This window comes from Apis florea, unplaced genomic scaffold (assembly GCF_048593485.1).
Source record: "Apis florea isolate Af1SG1 unplaced genomic scaffold, ASM4859348v1 contig_2153_pilon, whole genome shotgun sequence".
Classification (NCBI taxonomy): Eukaryota; Metazoa; Arthropoda; class Insecta; order Hymenoptera; family Apidae; genus Apis; species Apis florea.
Window position 1 is genome coordinate 358,023 of NW_028256536.1, and position 25,599 is coordinate 383,621.

The 25,599-nt window shown below is 40.7% G+C and overlaps 1 protein-coding gene and 1 long non-coding RNA gene across 2 annotated transcripts; one reads left to right on the forward strand and one right to left on the reverse strand.

The window, feature by feature from the left end:
- Positions 1-13,154: 13,154 nt before the first annotated feature.
- LOC100865184 (uncharacterized) lies at positions 13,155-15,292 on the reverse strand. Its single transcript, XM_003691533.4, has 2 exons — positions 14,428-15,292; positions 13,155-13,810 (listed from the first exon to the last, which is right to left on the reverse strand). Exons 1-2 carry the CDS (start codon positions 14,450-14,452, stop codon positions 13,155-13,157), a joined length of 681 nt encoding a protein of 226 aa, XP_003691581.1. The 5' UTR covers positions 14,453-15,292.
- A 5,409-nt stretch (positions 15,293-20,701) lies between these two features.
- Positions 20,702-25,435, forward strand: LOC105734812 (uncharacterized). Its single transcript, XR_015294479.1, has 5 exons — positions 20,702-20,919; positions 21,161-21,755; positions 21,844-22,012; positions 22,101-22,433; positions 23,806-25,435. It is a non-coding gene; the product is annotated as an uncharacterized LOC105734812 (long non-coding RNA).
- The last annotated feature ends 164 nt before the right edge of the window (positions 25,436-25,599 follow it).

Here is a 25,599-nt window from a genome sequence, read left to right on the forward strand (position 1 = left end):
ATCCAATCAGAGGAGATTGACCTCGGTATCGGGCAATGTTACACCTCGTAACATTTGCACACCTCGTCCACGTTGAGTTTACGATCGTGGCGTGGTCGTAAGATTTCCTGAGTGGCCACGTAACCGAGCGAAATAAGCTCTGGTTGGAAGTTTAACAGGAAGTCAAGGTCACGGTAGGTGGAACTTTATGAAGTGGAAGTTCTCTTACACCCCTGCGATCCTCGGTGGAGAAAAAAAGACGACGAAGAAAGAAAAACGAGAAGAAAGGGATATATATATATACTCGTTTCTGAGCGAGGGATAGGAAGAAGATGCACAGATAGTTTTATAGGCTTGTTATTGTCTATAACAACGGTTCCCCGTTGCGAGGATTATCCTAATCAGTCGAAATTAGAGTGACGCAGTTTGAAATGGAGGTTGACGACAAGTGTAATTGGAGAGGACTCATCGTGCTACTCATATTCAAATGAAACTACGTCACCTATTGAATTAGATAACCGAAATAAAGAGGGGTACAATATTCGTTGTGCGCGTTTACATTGATCTCGATATTATCCTCCTTAACGATTTTTCCCAATGCCCCTCCTTCCTTCCACTTACATTTTCATTAGACGATATTTAATAGACGATTAACAGGAATGAGCTTAATGGAATATTTACGCACGTATACAACGTATACAAGAACACGCGCTTCGTTACGCGCTCTCCTCGAAAATTCGTGAGGGAAAAGGAGGATACTTCGAAACTCGATTCTTCGTGTTTGAATCGTAATTAAAAATTACAGGGAATTAAACAAGACGAGTCTCTTAAATTATCATATTTAAAGAGATTCGTTTCGAGATTCTCTCTTCGACGATGAAAAAAAAAAAAAAAAAAAAAAAGAAAGAAAGAAATTGGGCTGCTGGAAATTTCGTGAAAAAAATCGGTGGAAATTAGCCCGTGTAATCCATTCCTTCCCAAATCCATCCACGGTTCTTCCTTCCAACGTTTGGAACGTTGAAACACAAATGGTCCAGGGAAACGTTCAGAACCGAAACGCACAAAGTACGAACCAAGGGAGGGAACCGGGTTGCATCGCACGGTTGCCCGGTTGCTTTCAGTCGTAGGATACTGAAGGCACTGCGGTTACCATGGCAACCCACCACCACCGCAGCTCGATGTAATTATTTGAAAAACGCCCGCCGCAGCCCCATCCCTCCTCCCTCCCCTCCCCTCCCCCGCCCCGCCGCGCCACGACCACCCTCCCCCTCTTCCCCCCTCGGGGGTTGCCGGTGTACAGGACGATGCAAAAGTGGCCGCAGTCTTTTGCATCGCGGCCAATCGAAGATTGCTTGCGTACGAGACGCTTTTTCCACTTTCTCCTCTTCGACGTGTGTGGTAATTCGAATATCGTCATCATCGAGGATGCATCATTTTTACCGAGGATTATTTTCGTTTTGGCTTCAACGGCGACAAGTATATACGCATCGCGAGTAAGCGAGATGGTGAGAAATAAAAATTGAACAAGATTTCTCGAGAGGAGGAATTTCTAGGATGAATTTCTAATTGTCGAGAATGAAGCAAAGAAATTGGTAAAAAAATCTATTCTCTCTCTCTCTCTTTCTTTAAACACGAATCGAGGTTCCGGGCGGATTAAGAGAGAGAGAGAGAGAGATGCAAAATGGCGGGCGGATAAGAGTTTGGAAAGATTATTCCCAAAGAATATTGTGGACGTTTCTCTTTGAGGGGAATGGCGGCCGATCATGCGGCAATTTGTTCCGCAATAACGGAATGACGTGTACCGATTAAAATGCCGGCAATTAAAGAAGAACGGGCCGCGGAGAACAAGATTTTAAGTGGTTGTCGCGGGTTTGCAGGCCTCGTGTGCGTATCGTCATCCGATAAAACTGGTAGGCGCGAGATAATAATATATCTTGCGACCGAGTTTAATGAATTCGTAACGCGTGCCACGCTAATAACGCCCTGTAAAATGTCTTCAGGAAACGATTATCGATACGGATCAATTAAACTGGCGACGAGGGGCTCGGATCTCACGATCGGGATAGAAGCGATTAGAAGAGACGTTTGGGGAGGGATGAGACGAGAAACTTTCCGCCGGGACGACAAAAATTTGGAAATTTTGCAAAGAGCGAAGAGAATATTTTTTTTTCCTTTTTAGAAATTATCCCATGACACCATATTTCTCTCCGTCTCATTCTCTCCAATTCAAACGAATGGAAAGCTGAAGATCGTCGACGAGGAAGCGGAGAGGGAAGTGGGGAAAAATTTTGGATGAAAATGTCGCGGCTCTTCCACTCGAATGGTAATAAGGGAAATTTTAAACGAGCGAATACAAGGGAGGAAAATTTCTCAAAAATTTACCTTACGAGTGTTGTATACCAACAATTAGAGTTTCGGAAGTTTTTTTAACCACCGACGTTGAAATGATTCGGGGGGAGACAGTAACGAACGGCCGAGTAACAACGTTAATTAAAATTCTAAGTTCGGCCCGAAATTCGAGCGCGAAAAAGGAGGGGGAGAGGAGGGGAGGTTGGACGTGTTTACTCCACGAGGCGAAATAATAATAACAATAATTTTATAGTTTTTGATTACTGCGACAAAAGAATGGAAATATTATAACAAGGCAAACTTATCAATTTAATTGCTTCATTGATTTTCGTGCCGTCCGTCCGTCCGTCCGTCCGTGGCGCAACATCATTATTTTTAATGTAGCCGTCTAGTGGTCATAAATAATGAGAGGTAGGGGATTGTTTGTTTAAAATTGCATTCGTCGGGATTATTCGGTCGTTCGGGAAATAATACGGTAAAAATATATATACACACACACATATTATGGCCGTTATAACGTTGGGTACATGATATTTTTTTGGAAAGATGTTTCGCGTGGTGTAATTAATATTTTGTATGCACGCGCGATGATCAATGGAATCAATGGAATATTAATTACGTTGTACAGGTGTACGAAAGGTTTGCACGAGGATTTGCGATAAGTCGATCGAAAAATATCGAGCGACAGGTATTTGAAAATATCCAAAATTTCGAAAATTTCGACGCGGGTTGGAAAGTGTTTTTTAAAAAAGGACGATATCTTGGGCGATTAGAGAGACTTCTTCTTCCTTAATCCTTTTCGGTATTCTTTCGATTCTCGAGGATATTGGAGAGAAAAGTGAGACAGAACGAATCTCTTATCCTATTTACACGATCTCCCAAAATTCCCAATTCAATATAATTTTCCAATTCTAAAAAAAATTCACGTATTAAGTAGTAGTATAACGTACGAATGCTTTGAAAATCTCTTCTATCCCCCCAACTGATTCGATCTTATTTAATCCCATATTCGAAGGGTTAAATTTGCCAGAAAACTTTCGCATAGAATCGAGCCCTCTCTCGATCTCTCGAGCAACGTGACGAAGGTCTACGATGGAAGGAAAGACGTGAACGAGAAGGTGGTCCGAACAGAAGACGAAGAAAGGGTGGGTGGAAGGAAGAGAGAGAAAGAAAAAGAGAGAGAGAGGGGGGGGGGGGAGAGAGAGAGGTCGGTGGCGATGCTCACTTGTTGCTCGGTCGACTAATTGCCAAGTAATTGGCCCCGTACCCCGGCTCGTATAAAGTTTGCTTCATTGTCTTTAATAACAGCGTGACCTGCGCTAATGACTCACGTCGCATTCGTCGGTTAGGAAAAGGGGGTGGCAGCAGGTCTCGATGAGAAGGATCGAGCACGAGAAAGAAGCGGAAATTGCCGAAGAAATGGAGAACGGCGGGAAACGTGCAAACCCCGGACGAAGTAATGATTTCCCGGACTCGAAACTCGAAACTTCCTCGTCCTCTTTTATTAATTGTTTCATCGCGGTTTAAGAGAAAGAAAGAAAAAAGTGTTGGGATCGTTCGAAGGGAAGATTAGAGTTTTGGAAAAATTTAAAAAGAGCGTTCTTCTTCTTCTTCTTCTTCTTGGATTCGAGAAATTCTCAATCGGAATCCCTCTTCTGTTTGATTGTTTCAATGGTTGGATTTCGTTTTATTCGAGATGGATTTGGAAAAATTGGATTAACGGAGTGATATATAAATTTAGAGCGTCGGGTAGAGTAGTTTCTTCTTCTGATTGAGTAAATTTCGTTTGTTAATATTCTTTCGTCGCGATTTAAAGGGGTTGGATCGTGTTCCACGAGTACAAACAAGTAGAAACAGAAGAGGGGAAAAAAGACCGTGGAAAAATTTGATCAAAGATCTTTGAATGTTTAACAACCTTTTCGGATGATAATAATTCGTTATTCTGCATATTAGATTCTATTCATTACCAAAGAATTATACCACGAAATTTTTACATCGAATTTTCTTCCAATCGAAAAGGATATTAAAAGATTACCTCTCGATCATCAAGTGATCGTAATTATACGTATATATAAACACCTATTATTATCAGATCTTTTTTTTAATTACGAACGAATTATAAAACAAAAACAGTATCGAACGTTCGCTCGATTGAACACGGCCTCATTAGCAATCCAATATGTTTTATACGTTTAATATTTTTTTCTCCTTCCTTCTTTTTTTTCCCCTCTCCCCATACAGTTTGGTCGCCTGCACGTTTGTTCCAATCGGAAACGACAGCCTGGCCACAGCATCCGTGAGCCCCAGGAACGAGGACAATCTATGACCAGATGTGCGATTGTGCCAAGAATTGAGAGTGACTCATTCTCCGGTACGTAAGGGGCAGAAACCGTTCGAAGACCGATGCAGATGCACCACCACGAATGCGCTGCATCGTGGCTTATTGTTTCGAAATTACCTCCAACGTTTTCACGAATTGAACGCTTCATCGTCTCGATCCTTTCGATTTTTTTTTTTTTTTCTTTTTCTTTTTCGTTTAATTTTTGAAGAGTAGAGAACAATTCAAATTTTATCTTTTTTTGTTTTTACATATACTTGGTTCTTCAAATTATTCGCCAATTAATTACATATTTTTCCAGGGACCTCGAATTCTAATTACATTTCTCTCTTATTTTGCAACACCTTTCCAAACGATGTAAAATTGAAGTTTGAAAAAAAAAAAAAATCGTTTCTCTTCCCTAAGACTTTTCCTCTTTTTCTTGTAAAACTTGAGATGCTACAATCTTCGAATCGAAAAATTGTCAAAGAGTTAAGATCGTTAAGAGAGAGAGAGAGAGAGAGAGATACGCCGATAAATTGAATCGAGGAGCGGGATGAAAAAAAAGGAAAGAAAGAAAGAAAAAACGTCGGTCAGGATCATCGTGGGCGTCCAGGAAAATAAATGTCAACGTTAAATATTCATACAGCAACGTTGCTTTGGAATTACATAGCTTGATACAACGAGACGCGAATCTCAATATATTATTCACGCATGACTGATCCACTCGATTTCCATAGATCCTCGATCGAAGGGCCACTTGCTGACTACCCTGAATCGAGTTGCCTGTGAAACTGATAATCACGCTCCAGGCGGAAATGGTAAATATCATAATTAACAACGGTGCGGTTCAGAAAAAGAAGGAAGAGAAAAGGAAGAAGAAAAAAATAGGGAAAAATCGCGATTCGATCGGGAAGGTAATTAAAATTCTTCGCCATTTCTACACGTGGAAACTTTTATCTATATAATTGAAACTCGAATCTCGCTCGAGGGAGGCTAAAGAAGAGGCTAAAAATCTTTTGAAAAAGTAAATTAAATACTTAAATAGCAGGAAAAAAACAAAGCTGCGTAATCACGATAATTTCCCTTTCTCGAAACGATGTCTCGAAAATGTTTGAATCCGCTCAAATATAAAACAAATAATTCCAAATAATAAAATTCTAACGAATTTTCGCGCGCAAATATGGAGCAGTGCGACCGCTTTTGAACGTGTACAACACTTGCTATGCTATTCGACAAACGAAGAAACGAAGCATCGTCGTTACACTACACGGTCGATGGATAAAGAATAGCAGGCTGGACGCGTTCTAATGTAACGAGCAACAACACACCGGGTAGATTGCTCCGTGGGTCGCTGACCATAGCCAACATTTAACGCCGGTGTACCGTTACACGCGGTCTGCGGGGTGCCAATCGTTTCTTATCCGGATTAAAACTCGTTAAGGCACCCTGCCCACCCTCCAGGGATAAGGCAGTTTATGACACTAAATGTATTCTGGGCCCGTGTCCAGGTAGGTAAAACGGCCGTGACGAAAAGCGTCCCCATTATGTGCACGATTTCTTTCCGCTTTATCCATTTCTTTTCCACTTTAAGTTTTAAGCGAACAATGGACGAAATAGGCAGTAAAGGTTAAAACGTAAAATTTCCTCAATTTCGAAGACTCGTAACAATCCTCGAAACAATGTTATTATTAAAGGAGGGATCATCATTTTCCCCGTTTCTTTTCCCATTTTCGAATTAATGTAAAAACAATCTTCCTAATCTTTCCTTTATTAACTTAGAAGAAATCGTTTGAGGGGATTAGAGGATTAACAATATTTTTAACAACAGATCGAAATTGCACTTCTCGTTTAACGAAGAATAAAACGATTAATTTCCGGGCGAAAATCATTTTGAACGCGAACGTTTCGAAAAGGACGCCCCGTTTTTCGAAAGCGTCCGAGAGAGAGGAGGCTGGACATCCCAGGAGGGAGGACAGGAGTAGTAGTAGGAGTACGCAGTCGGAGAAAGAAGAGAGGGGCGACACGGCGAGGAGACGGAGAGAATCTCAGCGACGCGCCGGCTAGACGGCATCGTAAACTTGGTCGAGAAACTTTTGAATTTTAGTAAGAGCCGCTCTTTCTCTATCTCCTCCCGGCCCCCTTATAAATTAGAGGCTCCCGGCCCCCTTCTATTCCTCCTCCTCCTCCTCGCCTCGGCCACACGAGTTTCTTCCTTCCACGGAAGAGTTTCCTTTACCGAACCAGCGCCGATTAGGGGGGGGGGGGGGATTCCTGGTGGCGGCACACAAGCTGCCGTACCGGAAGATACCGCGCCGCTACGCGCGCCTCCGACTTAGGCCGGACAGAGGTCGCCAGGAGTATCGAAAAAAGGACGAGGTTTGCTTCCTGACTAAGGAAAGGAGAAGAGAGGAAAGAGTCGATAACGCTCTCCACCTTGGGAGAAACTTTGGGGAAAAAAAAACTTGTTGATGTTACTTTAATACAAAATGATTGTTGGCCCACAATCTGGCATATCCAGATCTTGGTCTGGATATACGTGAAATATAAATAATATTATCGTCTGTTCGATTAAAATAAAATAAAGGGTAGGGAGAGAAATAACACCTCCCTGTTCCTGGGTTTATTCTAATCGGAGAATTCCTTGCTCCATCAACGATCGGTGTACGAATATTATTATTTGGAAGGAAATGAAACGGGACGGGCAATCGTCGAAGGGCAATCTCTCTCTCTCTCTCTTTCTCTCTGTCTCTCCTTTTACGGATTATTCAACATCTATTTAGCATAGAAACGCTCTTCTGGGTCATAGGTATTCAGATTTTCTGTTCCAGGCACCTAGTTTCCTTCAGGATTCGCGAGGGGTGCCGCAGCCACCCAGGGAGGGTGGCCCTGAGGGGGACAAGGGTGAAGCAACTAGATGAAAGGAGGGGTAGTTAGAGAGGGCTGAGACGAAAAAGGGAGGAGATCGTGGAGGCAAAAGGAAGCAGACGGGTGTAAGGAGAGAAAGAGCTGGGGAAAAGAAAGAAAAAGCGACATGGAGAGAGAGTGAGAGAGAGAGAGAGAGAGAGAGATAGAGAGAGGGGATAATTCCACGGCTAAATATCGGTAAAAATCAATACTATCTCTTTCCTCGGTGCACCGCCATCGTGGCTAATAATGCACGAAAAGAATATGAATCTTTGAAAAGAGTGGTGTGTCGCCCCCATTAATTTCGCAGAACGCTTATTATATATTAATAACTAACCGATTTCTAATTGAAATGAAAAATTTCTATATATAGGGGATATAGTATTATATTGCCGATTGATCTTCCTTTTCTTTTTTTTTATATATTAATATTCAATATTATACACATCGAATCGAAAAGAGAAATTGTTAATAAATTTTGTTTCATCTAGGAGGGGAGGGGAGGGGAGGGGGAGGGAGGGGGAATACATACGGTATAAGAATCGACGCGACGAAATCAAAAATCAATATCGATTATATAAAATGTATCGTGTTCGCCGAAATTTTTCGTTATATTTGGCAATTTTTTTTTTTTTTTTTTTTTTTTTTTTTTTTAATAGATAAAACAAATGTTCGTCTTAAAATTATTATTTATTCTTTTATTAATTATATTTCTTTTCTCCCTCTCTCTCTCTGTCTCTCTCTCTCGTTTCCAGCGATATTAAATATCGCGCAGCAATTGTTATAGCAAATTGATCGAGAATTAATTAATAATAATATTTTCTAACCGACAGGTGGTGAATTCGATGCGCATTGTGTATGGAACTAGTCGTAAATATGACATAAATTACGCGTTCGAGCGTTAATTGCATACGTTTCGAAGTCTTCGCCAATTCTTTTCATCGAAAACAAAAATTACTTCTCCCCCAATAATTTCCTCAAATTTCATCGATAAATGTTACGCATAAACATCCTGTTCATTCCTTAAAACTTAAAATATATCGGTCAAATCATAGAAAATTCCCTCCTGGCAAATTTCAAACTCTCTCTCTCTCTCTCACTTGATATATAATAAATCATCCGTATCAATCGTCCGATAATCAAAAAAAAAGTAACTCTAAAGATAACAAATATCAAGACTCCGTTACACAATAATTTGTCATGTTTAACTTAACTGATATTAACAAATTGTCGAATTGACAAATTGTAAATTTATCAGAGATTTATAAAGAGAAAAAAGAAAAAGGAGGAAATTTTTGTCACGTCGAATAGAATTCATTTTGCCGGCAAACTTATTATAGTACGTTATTAATAACGACAACGTATTTATAACTTGTATCCCGTATATAATGTTGCTGCTCGTATTAGATCGATCGATATAGCAAGAGGATCTAAACTGTATATATAATTAGTGGCCAACTTTTAAGAAACCGAACGAGTTTATCTCGATCGATTTAACTCCTACGTGACTCGTACGGCATACTTTTCTATTCGATCGTTATTATTATATCATTATTATTATTAATGACACGAATCATGGAAAAATCGGACTAATCGACCTCCCATATTAAACTTCTAAATTGTATAATACTGGAAATCTTGTCGACGATTTTGAAACGCGGCATCATTTCAAAGCGATCTCCACTCCAGTTTCCAACGTGGTATTCGCAAAAATATCTATCGACGTTATTACTATTGAATCCCATTCACGCCATTTATTAATTATTTACATAAACACATCAACGAGCGAACCGTACAATACCGCTTTCCATTTTTCAAATCCACGAAATGCGAAAATAAAATTCCGGATGATTTCGAAAATGCTCAAATTCGTATCAGACGTATCGATAAGACCCCCCTCTCTTTTATATATATACATTTACATATTGATTAATAACGAATCTTGCTTTAATTCCTTTAATTTCCATTCGTTCAACTTATCACCGTTCCACGCGAAAAAAGAAGAAAGAAACGCTCGAACAGGAGAAAAAATCCGACGTGGCAAGAAAGTCCCTGCGCCGATCAATTATGCGCCCCGTGGCGGTATAAACAAACCCTCGTTGCGGCCGGGTATAAAGCGATACGAGTTTCTGTTGCTCGTTTTCACAAATGGCTCGGCCGAGTGGAGCATCGCGTGGAACCGCGATTCGACCACGACCTGAGACAAACGGAAACGCACGCCAGAGATCCCGATCCCAAGATTCCTTTTACACGCGAAAGTGTAAACGGTGGTGGCGCGAGAGCGGAGCCTGCCGGGCCCGGACCACGTCGGATCGCCACCCCATCTCCTCGCTTTTCTACCTACACCACCTACCTATAGACCGCCACCACCACCACCACCACCACCACCTCCCCTCCGCCGTTACTCTGCCCCTGCGCCTTCCCCTCCCCCCAGCCCCATCCCTCTTCCAACCCAAACTCGAGGAGCAAGGAAGAGCAGGAGAGGGAAGGGAGCTCGAGTGGTTCTCAAACAAAGTTTTTCAGAGAGAAAGAGAGAGAGAGAGAGATTGATTGTTTCTCTCTTTCGATTAAATTTTTCGAAATTAAAATTCAAATTCAAATGTGTTATTAATATCGAGCGAAATGAGATATTTCTTTCTGATTTTTTTTTTTTTTTTTGCATCCACTTGCGTCCAGTTGCATCTAACTTTATCGTTTTACTTTGCTTTTTTAAGAGAGAGAGAGAGAGAGAGAGAGAGAGAGTATATTGAGAGGATATAACGAGGAAACGAAAAGAAAAGGAGAAAAAAAAAAAAAAGAAAAGAAAGAAAGGGAGAAATAACAAATAATTCGCAGACAGGAGGGCCTAGGGTGAGATATAGTGAAAAATTAATATACAGGAAATATGAGAACCTTCGTACCACCCTGATGTCCCCCTCCCCCCTCCCCACACTACCTCCACTCGTTGCTTCACCCGCCCTCCGTAACACGGGGTGGCTAGGAGGGTTTAGGGAGAACAGGGGAGGTGGGTCGCGTACTACCTCCTACAAAAGTATAGCGTCACCTCCCGCGGTACAATCCCAACCAAGAACGTCTATTCTGCCTCGAATACGATACACATCGTGCCTGTGGTTACCAGACAGACAGACAGACAGACAGAAACAATATAATAAAAAGGAAAAGAGAGAGAGAGAGAGAGAGAGAGAAAAGATTGAGGCGAAGTCCACTACTTCATTCTCGTTAATTTATCTTGCTGCAATTTCGTCGCTGCTGTGGATCGCGAAAGAGGGAGAGAGAAGAAGTGCGAACCAGAAGTTGCGACAGGTAGACAATTATTCAACGTCGAGGAAATTATAGGGCTAGCCTATAGGGGAGGGACGAGTTAAACCTTGACAGAAATTAAAATTCATCATTAGGAGATGATCCGATCCTCGATCCTTATCACTCGCCCCGTTTTACAAATCCTCGATTAAGCGAAACCGGTCCACGCGTGTCCAAAACACTGGAACGTGCTTCCTCCCGCTATATTATGTCTTAATAAATCGCGATTACCAATTATCAACCTTGGCTCTTCTATCAACCTTGTTAGGAGAACGCTACCGATTTCCTCGTCGATTTTTATCGATTTTATCGACATCGATCGATGATTTATTATATTTAAGCGAAAATATTCTAAACGAATCGTGCGATTCGAAGCTTGAACAATTCTTTTATTCTTTCTCTTCTCTCTACGCGATCCGACTCAACACGTTTACGGAGATTTAAGGCACTTGTAAACTCGAACGTGTAAATACACGCGTGCCCACGCACGCTACGTTCGAACACAAGAGAGAGAGAGAGAGAGAGAGAGAGAGAGAGAGAGAGAGAAACGTGGATGATGGTTAAAAATTTGCTCCAAGTGCTTCGAGATATCTCGATGTGTCGCGTCGTAGAACTTATTACTACGCTAGTTTTTACGCTTCTTTCGTTTCTTCTTTTTTCCAATTCGAAACACCAGTTTCAAAGTTATACAAGGAAATTCGAATAATACCGTTCACGGTCGCCCTCGCTCGATTTCAGTGACCGATCGAGTCACGCCCCTGGAGATGTCTGTTAGAAAACTATTCGAAAAACTGGTTTACGCACGTTCTCCACCTCACCACCTTTGTATAAATTATAGTAACCGCGTATACTACGAGCATAATTTTCCAACTCGAGGCGTTTCTCCACCAGAGAACCAGAGAAACGTTCTTTTCGAGAGAGAGAGTATGTGTGTGTGTGTGTGTGTGTGTGTACGTGTGTGCGAGCAGTGTGTATCGATAACGAGAGTATTTTTTCTCATCGTATCGATAATCTAGATCATAGATAGTGAATCACTGACACCGCTGCCAAGTTTAGCACCGAGCGGACTCGATGCTGGCGCCGTTCATTACAGGTTTCGTCTGCAGAAGCGATCCGGCTTAACTCTCTTTGCAAAAAGGATACTTAACAACAATATGTTCCCGCAGTGTTTTTGGCAACGATCGGGAAAAAATTTTGGCAATCAGTGCTAGGGAAAATATTTATCTCCGATTTCATTTCGATAAAATCGAGTTTTAAGGAAGCTCTCAGTGCTTCTCAGCCTGAAGAAACGTGATGCTTTTCTTTTTTTTTTTTTTTTTTTTTTTTGGAATTATGGAAAATGGAAGAAGACGGAGATTATATTTATGAGAATAAATATAATCGTTCAATCGATGGGTATTGAATAAGAAGAATTTGATAACATTTATTATAATTGAAGTTGAAATCTCAACTTCGTTTATAATTTTTATAATTAAATCCATTGTAAAATTAATTATAAATTTTACTAAAACTATGTACGTATGATTAGCGTGTTCCGTTGAAACGAATATGAAAGAGGGAACTATTCTCCGTAAAAATAATTGCTACTTTCATTCCCCTATTTATAACATTTCCGCTGATACGTAGACGTGGACAATCCCTGCTATGCGTGCGTATCGAATATCCATGGCTTTCGAAAACGAAAGTTGGAAAGGAAGCAATGACCGTCGATTAGCAAGCTAAAAATCGAGGAAATTTTTAAGGGCGTAAGAACGTGGCCCATCCAGTTGAAGCTGGATTGTTCAGGAAGAATGCGGACTAACCGGGAGACGAGTGATAAATAATAGCGGCTACCTGCGTTATCTAGGAATGTTAGCAAGCCCGACATAGTCAGACACACGTTGCTCTTATGTTTTACACGTTACAACTGGGTGACGACTTTTCGACGGACGAAAGAACTTTAAACCTTCGAAAGTCCATCGACGTGCTATCGCGTACGAGCAATTGCATTTTAAATTCAAGATTATTTCTTTCCTCGATTTCTTTCCCTCCCCAATATATCATTGTTCGATACAACAACGTTGTTCCTCGCCAAGAAACAAAGTTCCATTTCCCGTACAACAAATCAGCATGCATTATCGAATGTTCAATAAGAAGCACAAAATTACTTGCTAAATTCGCAATGATAAATCGCGTTGCTTATCGATCAAAGAAACCATTATTTATTTATTTTAAAATACTTGTTATCAATCACCACGATTGATCTTATCTACCGCCTCGATTGATAAGCAACGCGTCGACGCAGAGAGACGAAAATCAAGACTCACCCTTGGTCCATCCTGTCGACGGGTCCACCGGGTCCCATCATCGCTGGATGTCCAGGCCCGATAGGCCCTGTCATCGGGTGACCAGGTCCAAACGGGCTTCCAGGTGGCATACCGTATTGGGGTCCGCCAAACGGTTGACCATGCGAGGGAAAGTGAGGATTCCCCGCTCCCGGAGGTACGAACGGCGGCCCCGAGGAACCGGGTCGGCCGACGAATTGCGGTGGCCCGCCAGACGGCGAGCCGAATGGACTCGGCCCGGGCCCATTATACGGGGGCCCGGAATTATTGGGTGGCGGTGGGAAGCCCGACGAGTTGGGCGGTGGTCCAGGGCCAGGTGTCGAGGAGCCGCTAGGCGCTGGTGAGGCAGTATACTGAGGGGTCGCGGAACCAGGGGGTGGTCCTTGATAAGGAGGCGCCCCGGCTGGACTACCAGCGCCACCGGGGAAAGGGCTCGGGCCTTGGAAGGCCGCATTACTCGGTGGACCACCTGTATTGTTGTAAGGACCGGAGCCAGGGCCACCACCCTGGCCAACGGAGTTGGGTGTAAAGGGCGATGCCTCCGAGCCGGGCGGCGGGCCCTTCCAAGAGGCTGGTGTTCCCGGATCCTCCAGTGTGGTAGTGGCTGCCAATGGCGTGTTTAGGCGGCTACAGCCTGGAAATGTAAACGTTTCTCTTTATACTATTCGTCCTATGTATTTTGGATTGATTGGTATCTATAATCTTAGGGAAATGGGGAATGGGAATGTATGGAAATTATATATTGGATAGACAGTGATGTATGTATCGGTGGATATTAGTTTTTAGAGTAACAAGGAGTAAGTCCGATTCCAAAAGAGACAGGGATTAATGTTAAAATAGTATTTATGGTGGTGTAACAAGGAAGCTCGTGCTGTTTGAGAGTCTATTCGATGCTCAAGTTTCTATTTTAAATATTGTGCATGTTCATACTAGTAATATCTTTGTAACACTTTACTCATTGTATAGGTGCGCGAAGCTTTTAACAAGTTGTTCAATCTTTGAGCTTATTTCTGTACAATTTAAGTAACTAATATTGTTATTCCGTTCATATTTTATCTATGTATAACAATTTTGATGTAATAATTCTTTTAGGCAACGCTATACGATTTATAATTGTATAAATTATACGTCAGCATAACATGTAAACAACTTTAATAGAATGTTATGCGTATCGATGCTTATATATAAAGTAATACAAGATATATAGTGTTCAAAAAGTTCTAAAGCAATTAAGTAACAAAAGAAAATCACCATTGTTTGTCCCATTGGCCTTCATTGTCTTATGATCACCCAGCTCATTCCATTGCACCGATCACCCACTATGTAGGAGTCAGCACTTGGTGAAAATTGTCAATCCTCGCCGACACACTTTATTCTCAATTAAAAGAGGTCACAAGAACGGTCACGTTTCAATTCCCACGTATTGAATAATTCCAATATTAATTGGAATATCTTTAAGGTTATGTGCCGGTAACCTAACCTATGCCGTGGTTAGAACGCGTTTCACGAGTCCCACCGCGACGAAGCCACTTGAACTGCACAAAGCACGAATTACGATACTTTTCAAGAATCTGAATTCGCAGTCTGTCGACACATCGTCTTATCGAAAAACGTGAAAGCAAGGGATAACAATGGGCACCTGTACGGTCGCGTTGCCGGCATTTTCACGCTGATTTTCGACGTGTTTCAAGACGTTCCACCAGCTTTCCAGTCGAGATCCAGGCGCGCACCCACTTTTAGGCGCGTGCACAGGTCCGACATCACGCTAATCTTCATTCATTTTGCCGTCACATTGCAGAAAAATTCGCGATCGTCCAAACACAAATGACTCAGTGTAAGAGAGAGAGAAGAGGCAAGCGCGAATAAACACCACTAGAGTCAACAGACGACCCTCGTCAGGGACGTAGCGCGCAGGTGGCGCCACAGCATTCGAATTCGTATTTATCCAGCTTTTAATTCACGCGTTAATTCACATCGAACGAATCGTAATAATTTATCGAATTATAAAAAAGAGTCGGCCCTTCGTCCAACATGCTACGAGCACTTCATCGATTTTTATTTTAAAATGAAAACGAGACGGCGGACTTACATGGTAAACACTCGAAGACTCGCGACAATATCGACACAGACGCTTCGAAACGTCAAGTTTCAAGTGTCAAGAGACAGCTTTCGCGAATGAAAATACAAGAAGTCTGTGAGGAACGCGTGACGATAAGAAAAAAAGTCACTAGCCTCCGACACTTTCACTCGCATTTGTCACTCACACGTGCACCCGTACGCGACGACTCGATGGAACACACGTACGCACGTGCGCCAGGAGTGTAGCTAGTCGACACACGCACCTAGTAGCGAACTAGACTAGGTGCTCCCTCACGGGCCACGTGTTCGGTACTCGCTATCCACTCCTAACTGCCCGCGCCCGGATGTCAACTGGATTTCTTCCTCGGCCGTAGCCAACAATTGTTATTCCATACGTGAAAATCGGGCAGCGCTGCCATTTTTAACAGACCGGCTGCATGAGTCGACGCGGCAGCAACGACTGCCTCACACCCCGCCCGAACACACTGAAAGCACACCCCATGAAGGCACACGTAGCTCCGTGCTGCTCTCCTCTTTTCTCCGCTCCGTCCGTTTGCTCCGCTCCTACCTTTGCCGTACCAGTCGAAAAATATCTCGGCCGGTATAACACGGTGCGTGTGTACACACGTCTTCACGCTTTCTCTCTTACGATCCCGGTACGAAACCGTCGTCGTAAAGTAATCGTCGTTCGTATTGATTCTAAGCCGCGCGCTACCTTCGCGTAATTACACCGCTTGCTTCATATTCCTTGCGCGTGCACCCGAAACTTTTCACCCGATTTTTCCCTAGACGCGACCACTGTCCTTGCCGGCTCTACGCCAATGCGTCACGCTCCTCTACGCTTCGTTTCTTCGATTCTCTTGATACATCCGTGCCGCGTCTACCGCGGCCGCGTTTAATTCCTTGTAAATACCTCGGATCGGTAGTTATAATTTCCGATCGATTAATCAAGAGGAAACTTTGGCAACGCGGTGTCGCCTGTTGCATGCGAGTAACGTTCCGTGTTTGTGCGTTACGTGCAACAACAATAAATCGCTCGTTGATTCGTGCAACAGCAACTGGGATGAGCCGCCGAAATCTTTTCGTTTCGTGTCAGAAAGAAGCAAACCGGACACGTAGATAGAGATACGTGTAGGTGGGAAAAAGAGTCACAGAGCACACAGAAGCGGGAGCATAGGCCGACACGCGTCGACACCAACTATCTTTCTCTCTCTCTCTCTCTTTCTCTCTCTTTCTCTCTTTCTCCCGCTCTCGGTTGTTCCTCACACTTCCTCCCTTCGATTCTCGAATCGAATCCTGTCCCCCTTATGCGGCAAAAGAAGAAATTGACGCGCGACAAAGAAACGCATCGCGTTTCCGTAATCCTCCTATTAGCGCACCGTTTCACGAACACTCGAAAGTTTACTACGACTCGTTACTTTCTCTACACGCGGCGGCACAGGCAACGACCAAGGAAACGTGGCGCACAAAGAACACACGCGAGGAACGATCGAGGAGCACGGAAAGAACGATCACGGGAAAACACATCACGCGTTTCACTCGTCTCCCATTCACACGGGAGGACGACGATTCACTCTACTCTTTGCGGGCTCGCGAATTGAAGGGAGAGGGGAGAGACGGAGGGAGGAAGAGAAATAAATAAACAAAATAAGTAAAATTGGCCGGATTGTTGACGAGATTGGGGGAGGGGGAGAAGAAACGTGTGGAACCGCCGTGATTTTGTCCACCGTCGCGTCGATCGTTTCACGAGAACTAAACCACGATCCGAGTGTTGGCCGAGACGTTGGTGTAAAACATGCAAGACGACGCAAGACGAGGCAGCTGTTCCACGTGGAGCGTCGCCCACGGATGCGTACGGCCCTGCGCCGAGAGCCGAACCCCCGACCGCAACGGGACTGCGCCTCGCCACAGTTACTCTTTTCTGTCACCGCCGCCGCTGCCGCCGACGTCGCACTCGCCACTTTTACACGACGGGGAAAAAATGTTTCGCGCGGGGAAACGTCGCGGCGGAAGGTTAACACGAATGAATAACGGGATAGCACGAATCGCGGTTTCACGACCGAAATCTCGGTCGATCGTGGGATCATTATAGCATATAATTGGAGGAGAGAGCAGATTCGGGGGAGGGATGTTTTTCGCGCGTGCAATGGCGCAGCGGCCGCCACATTTTTTTCTCGCTCGTTTCAAAGTCCCTCCCGTCGAGGGGGGACTCAACACTCGCCGGTTGACAGTGTCACCCTAAAAATCAATAAGGGGTTCACCCTCGACCCTGCCCACCCTCTTCCTCCTTCTGCACCTTTCTCCACCTCCTCCTCCTCCTCCTCCACCTCCGCCTCTTACTCTCCGCGTTTATCCCAGGAACGTATAGCTGGGGTCGATGGGTCGGCGAGGTTATGGTGGTCAGACGACCAGTCATTCTATTAGGCGGTGATGCGACGCCAGGAGGCCTGCTAACCTTCAAACCGCCACTTTCATGCGGTTTACGCTTTAAGATAGCTTTCTTTCTCGATTTTCACGTATTCTTGTTTATTATTAATTATTTCATTTTTGAAGGTGAACACGATACTTGAAATTTATTTTCGTAAATTTTCGTTTCTTATATATATATATATATAAATAAAAGTCAGTAAAATTTGTCTTGAAATAAAAGATGGTCGTATCGTTGTAGCGTGTATAAAGTGGCCTCGTGTTTCGCATCGAGAATATTGAGAACTGTCGGGCGCATCCAGGCAGAACTTAACTGCATTTACGTTTCTAAGCAACGCGCGTTCATTTTTCCATCCTTTTCGTGAATGCAGCCGCGTCGCGGCGCGCGTTATGCTTCCTTGTTCCCCGGCGAGTCGTTCGAATAGAAAGGCGGCATCAACGGAGGAAACTATGCCGACCTACCTCACCACCACCAAGTCCAACTACCAGAAAACGGAGAAGATTAGCTCACGAGGCCGGAAGTTATGCGGACCGGAGCACTTTCTAAAATTTTACGAGGCTGAACAATCGTCTCGAGCTCGAGCTATTTGTTGCGTTTATTATCAAACGAAATGAATTCGAACGCGATCGAGGATCGCGATTGTCGAGGAATTATACGAATTCGGAGAAAGCGGAGAATTATTTCGACTCTCGTAACAATTATCGACGATCGGATGATCGAAGGAAACGAAGCAAACTTGAAACCGTGAATTTTTCACGAAATGGAATTGTAAAAAAATTCGAAATGTCGTATATTTACGTAACTTGAAGCGTACCTGACAAAAATATACCGCTCAGTTCCATTCTTTCCATCTTCCATCATCGTCCATTATTCCCACTCGACTCTTGCCACGATCCATTGAGATCTCCTCGAGGAATAAAATCGCTCGCTCGCTGTGTGTGAGACTAGAGAGAGAGGCTTCTCTCGCTCGAAAGCGAGGCGAAATCACGAAGAAAGTTTTTCGACCGATAAACGTTCGAAGGTCGCGGTTGTCAGGCGAGAAAACCACGGGAGTAAGAGTACGCTTGACTCGTTGTCACGCGAACAACGCTCGCACACTGTACGTCAGTACGCATCTCGATGCCTATCTGTTGGTGAAGGCACGATTCGATAACCCGCGGATTCGGGGTCAGTATGGCCGCCTTTTATATCCCGAGGACGATGAAAAGTCGCCTTCAGTAACAGTTGACGTGTCGCCGAACGGAGAACCACGCGACTACGTGCGGGGAACAGCTTTTAAACAGGCGTGCTTCGTTAACGAGGCTATATCTTTTCACGCGAAACCTCAATGAGCGATACACGTGTAACGCGCGCCTTTGAATGACCGCGAATAGAGGCAGATCTATTCGAACAAGTGTCGATTTCTTTTTTTCTCTCTCTCTCTCTCTCTCTCTTTTCTTTCTTTCTTTCTTCCCATCAAATGCAACCAGCCTTTCCATCCGAGATAAATGCTGGCCGTATCGTTATGCGATAACGAAACAGCGTGAAAACGGATTTCCTAGTTTTCGTAGGTTGATTTTACTCGTATATATATATCGTTCGTCGAGTGTTTAGGATAAAATGCAAATTGCGAATGATACGTCGAGAAAGTTTGAAACGAGGATAAGTAGTAGTAGTAGTAGTAGTAGTAGTCTTTCGATGATTCTTTCAGACTTTATTATGGTATAATACACTTTTGGATTATTAGAGAGGGAAATGCAACGCAAATACACACACAAAAAAAAAAATAAAAAGAAAAGGGAAATTTAAATCTGCATAAAGCAGATTGCATAAATGTTACGTTCGATTACGTACGTGTTCTTTTTCTCTCTCTTCTTTTCTCATTCCAATATCCCCCTCCTCCCCCGTGTCACTAATGAAAGAGAAGTTCTGAAGCCGCGAAAACTCATCCGGCGTGGCATCTCGATTTTTCCCCGTCTCGTGATAACTTTTTCCCGCAAACCGTGCTACGGAAATATCTGCCGCGAACCACGCGTGGCGAGCCACGAGGTGAATGACAGTTGCGGACAGTTCGTACACACAACCACGTTCCACTGACCCTAGCTTCGAAACGATTCGGACGAGTTGAAACACAAACCCAACCCTTGCTCCGCACGTGCTCACTCCCGTGGACTTTCTGCACTTTTGGTCGACCAGAACTCCTCCTCGGCCAGAACTGTCCGAAGAAAGCCGCACGCTGTTCACGGAGATATTAGGATAAGTTTCATTCATACAAACTTTGGAACAAATCTCGACCTTCGGAAACCTCGGCGAGGGAAGGGAAGTCTATGAGTTGCGCTCGATCAAATCGAGCAAATTTTTGTTTAACCTCCTTAACATTAGATTCGAATGTGGTTTCACGAGTGATTATCTATAATCAGGGAAACGTAAGAAAATTCTTTTTTCTCTTCTCTCTTTTTTTTTTTTTTTTTTTTTAATGCAACTATAATATAACCAATTAGTACGTCAAAAAAAGAAATTTAATTCTTTTGTTTCATCATCGTAGGATTAAAATGCGGGAAATGTAAAAATTAGTATTTTTTTAAGGATTGTTCTAGTTCTATCTAATTATCTTGTATCGTGATTGAAATTACAAAGTGAAGTATTAAATGAGCAATACGGAAACAAAATTAATTCTATGTAATGATAAATTTTGGGATAATAGGAAAAAATAGGAAATCTGATCATCGTGATACGTGCGATCGAATATCGAGCGAAATTTTTAAAAAATATGAAAGGAAAGTTAGAAAGGTGGTAACTCTTCTCGTGGATTGTTCGTAGCTGTTCCTAAGTGGACTCGGAAGCTTTGGAGTTCATGGCACACAGAAACAAGTTGAATCTACGGAAAGGCACGAAGGGAAGGCCAGAAGAGCAAGTTCGTGGTTGGTTAGGGCGGGGTGGCATGAGGAGGTAGATGAGAACGAGTCACGGAGGGAGAAGCCACGTACGAGGAAAAAGGAGGGAGAATAGGTCGATACGGTAAACTATTGTCTGGTAGGTGAAGTGTTCACGAGAACCGGGCGGAAGAAAGCTTTGCGCCGGTTACGTGCATTCTCTGCTTCGCACGAAACGTGAAGATGTGACATGCTCGTCACCGCAACGATGTTCAACCGTGTCCAAGAAACCCCATCTACGTCTATATAATCTTTTGCGCCTGTTCTCTCGATCGATACCAGTGCACACGACGAATCGCTTTATGCATTATTACCGACTGAGAAGTGAGAATAATCATTCGTTCGTTCGTTCGTTGCTTCTACAATTTATTCTGTATATAATTCTATTTTTTCCAGGGTATTTTTTTTTTTAGTAATATATTCAACAAACGGTATCGATAGTATTTTTATGAAATTTTTTAAAAATCGATATTTTGTTTCGTCAATAATAAAAATAGTGAAAATTATTTTCTTAAAATAAAAATACATAATTTAAATGTAATTTAAATGTAAAATTGTTTTTTAGAATGCCATCAAAGATACGTTTTCAAGGAGGATTTGATATTTACCTGAAGAGTAAGTGAGATATTTTTCTATTTCAGGATTCGTAATTAATTTGGACACTATTGTATTCATTTCAATTTAATTCATTGGTTTAATCTAAACTAAAATTATTAAAATTTTCCTTTACTTTTGTTGAACAGATTGTTGAACAATATGTATATTAAATTAGAATCTACATATAAATTGATCTTAATAAAATTTTAAAAAGTTTCTGTATCTGTTCCATTGTAAAAGCGTCATTAGATTAGATCTTTCTTAATTTATGAACACTCAATAAGTAACAACGCCATCTACAATCGAATCATTTGGCGGGAGCATCGAAGAAATTGCGATAGTCGAAAGATGAAATTCATCACGAAAGTAACGAATCGAAGTGGAATTAGGTTATACACAATGCTAAATTTTCGTGAAGCCCAAATGCGAATTTTCGAGAATTTCGTCTCTGAAATGCAGATTTATGCTAGTACATTACGTACACAAAGATAGTTTGGCATGCGGTGGTGCACGACAATCCTACATCGAAGTGTATTTGCTTATTGTCGTCAGGGGTTGGAGAGGTAAACACAATTCCATCCTACTACATACCTTGTTCTATTCGCTACGTGTACAATCCATATATATATATATATATCTGCATTCGTCTAGGTATGTTTGTAACAAGGTTGCCAGCAGCGTTACTGCGAGTTTCGATCGTGAGACTAACCTTTATGCCGACGTGCGATAATTAATATTCAGATTAAATAAGCAAAATGATCGATAAATTTATATTTTACGACGAAAAAGTTTCTATTGCCGTTATATTTCTTTGAAAGAGGTATGTACGTTAACTCTTTCTTCTAATTTCTTGCATAAATTTAGTCTCGTTAATAAAAACGATTTTACGATTTTACTTTATTTTTTAGTAAAAAAAAAAAAAAAAAAAAAGGCGTAATTGAAAGAAAGAGATTATTTCTTTGGAATTTATCGTGAAATATAATAAGATGGAAAAGATATACCAAGTAAAAATAATCAATAGGAAAAAACAAAGTAGAAGCGAGATTTTGTGAGACGAAACGTTCTACGTTTACTATTACCGAACTGGTTAAACAGGTTATCAGTTTATAGCCACCGTAAAGAGATTTTAAATTTCGCGGCACATGCTTGCACATTCCGCATGTCTTTTTCTTCTTGTTTTGATCGTTTCGTGGAGTTCATAGAACTATGTGTAGGATGCATTCGAGATTCACGAATCGAAGGTATTCTTATTTTTGAAAACATTTTTAATGCATTTTTTTTTTTATTATTCTTATATGTATTTTAGGTATGTAATTTCTATATTTCTATATATAATTTCTATATATTTTTAAAAATATACGTAATTAATATCATATTTTTAATAATACTTACCTTTTTTTTTTTTTTTTTTCTATCATTTATGAACATTATGGTGTTGAAATGATGGAGCAATGCTTTTCACGCATTGAATCAAAGCAGGAATCTTTGAAATAATATTCAAGGTTAAAATTCTTTTATTTTATAAATTCAAATAAAAATTTTGATGTTTTAAATTAAAAATATTATATAATTTCTGAAGGGAATCGTATTAACTTACTTGAGCCCTATCAATAACTGAAATCATTCGTAGTAGATATTTTATTTCCAATTTAGGAACTGAAATGCCCATATAATAAAAAATATTTGTATCGTAATAATAATTATTATTAAATTGGGAAACGAGGGTTACGCTAAAAAGTCACTGCTAAGTATACAAAATGAAGAAAAAAACTCGCAAAAAGAAAAACAAAAAAACGAACATAGACTTTCTTTTTTTTTTTTTTTGAATATTAATCATTCTCTAATTTTCTCTCTGTATTCTCATTCATACATTCACGTCTCATCGCGCGGATTTGATATCTCTCATTCTTTATCTTCTTTTTTTCTTCTTTCTTTCTTCACATACATACGCATACATTCTTTCAATTTCTTCTTTACAGCTCACGCACTATAATTCGAGATTAAAACAACCACGGTAACAAAACAAAAATTAATTACATAAAATCTTCCATATGGAATTTTGCACTTCCTTTTTTTTTTTTTTTCCCTTTAAACTTTCTTCTACATTCTTATAGTCTCTCTAATTGATAAAGGGCTCGTTAAAAGCACATACAAACGATCGTCGTTATCGTTCGATTTTGAAAGTCACTATCTAAGCAGTTTTATGGCACGTATTCTCGTACAAGCCCTTCCTCTTTTCTTTTCTTTTTTTTCCCCTTTTCTTTTTATTCTATTTTAATCTTTATTACGAGAAAAAGAAAATTTTCCTCTTCGTCATATTATTTCTTCCATTCTTTGTTTTCAGTTATTGTTTAATTAATTTCGCGGAATTTATATTGAATCGCAACAATAATAACGTATCTATTTTTGATATACACTCACACATTGAAATCAGAAGTCTTTTTACCTTCGAATACGGTTTATCAGACTTGGACGTGAAGAAGGTCTGTCTTAGATCGTATTTCTTTCGCAATACATCAACGATCTCGTTGGTTCCCGACGATTTTTCCTCAATAAATTTTCAAAAAAGAAAAAAAAAAAAAACTAAAATATTTTTTTCTTTTTTTTTTTTAGAAATACTTCGCAACATAGCACCATTGGAACAAGAGAAGCATCTCGAGGCATATCTCATAAAAAGAAAAAAATTATTCGTCGTGAGAGAGAGAGAGAGAGAGAGAGAGAGAGAGAGAGAGAGAGAAAAAGAAATAATTCATGCTCCTTTCTGCATTACGATTATCAATTGGAACGATAAAAAAAAAAAATGAAAGCTTTGTATAATTTTTCGATTTACGTCGGGCTTAACTCGAAGACCTTTCGAAAAACCGCGATCCTAAGTTGCAACGACGTTCATCATTTCACTCTTGTTTCGTAAAAGAACTTCCAAACATGAACAACTTATTGTTGAAAGACATCGATATAGAAATCTGATTTTTTTTTTTTTTTTTTGCTAGAACGGTCCGGCGAGAACCATTTACATTCTTGTACGTTTTAGGGTTACGAATGTTTTTAACGTTAATCTGATATTGTTTATTTTTTGTTATTTTTTTTTTTTTTTTTTCCTTTATCAGAGTATCCTAAAACGAACAAATTCTATCAATATGTCTACATTTAACATGGATATACCATCGGTACTTCTTTTTATTCTTCTGTTCTTCAACACGTTGGTGGCCCGCGATGTTCGATCGTTCCTCGGCAGCGATCGCGTTTATTTAATCAGTCAATTATGCGATGGTGCTATTTTTTTTTTTTTTTTTTGTAATTGAAACCAATGTACGATTCGCATGTTCTCTTTTCTATTTCTCTCTGTTTATTATTTTCGAGCATATATATATATGTGCATATACATGTATATGTATATGTATATATATACATATATACATATATATATATATATATATACATACGTCGATGAAAATGAAAAGATTTTTATTATCCGCGCTTTTTTTTCATTCATTTCTTTCTTTTTTTTTTTTTCCCTTCCGTATATGTTTAATGTACAAGAAATTTTCTAGAATTATTCTGTAAAATATTGCGTTGCACCCTAATAAGAATATACATACATATGTATATATGTAGCGATACGACTATCGTTGGCCACACAAATAAGACAGCCTGTACATTTACTAAATCTTAACGCTCTTACGTAATGTTGAAAGATATAATGCAGGGAATTTATCTAGCTTAACGAATACGTGATTATATACATTATGTACATTATCTCGTTGCTATAATCATCGCTTACGTGCACTTATTTGTTAGAGTTGACTACAGATCAGTGTTGCGTGTATGTGTGGTGATTGGTATGTATGTGTCAATACAATGAAAATTGTCTAAACTTACACAGTAGAATAGGGTTCTCGCGATTGTTACTACGTAAGATTTGTCGTTATACAATTAAACAATTATACATTCTTGACGATCCGTCGGTTTAAAGATCTCGCGTATACACGTATATATACGTGTATATATTTTTATATATATATATATATATGTATATGTATATATATATATATTTTTTATATATATATTTCTTTTATAATTATTTATATATTTATTTAGTTATCACATCGCACGTTCGAAATAAAGGAATTCGGACTTATGATGAACAATCAAATTATTAATCTCTCGAAAAATGTACATTTTACAAAAACAATATATAAAATAATGGAGAAAAAAAAAAAAAAAAAAAAAAAAGAAAATAAAACTAGTACTCGAACTTGTTGATTCATTAGATATTCCTAACACTCGACACTTGTAATTAATTATACACTTAAACTTTGCGAAGAGTAAACGTAGAAAAAAAGAATCGTGTTATCGTATGAAAAAGAGTCAACTGCATTCATTCGTTCCTAATATGAGTTTCAGCAT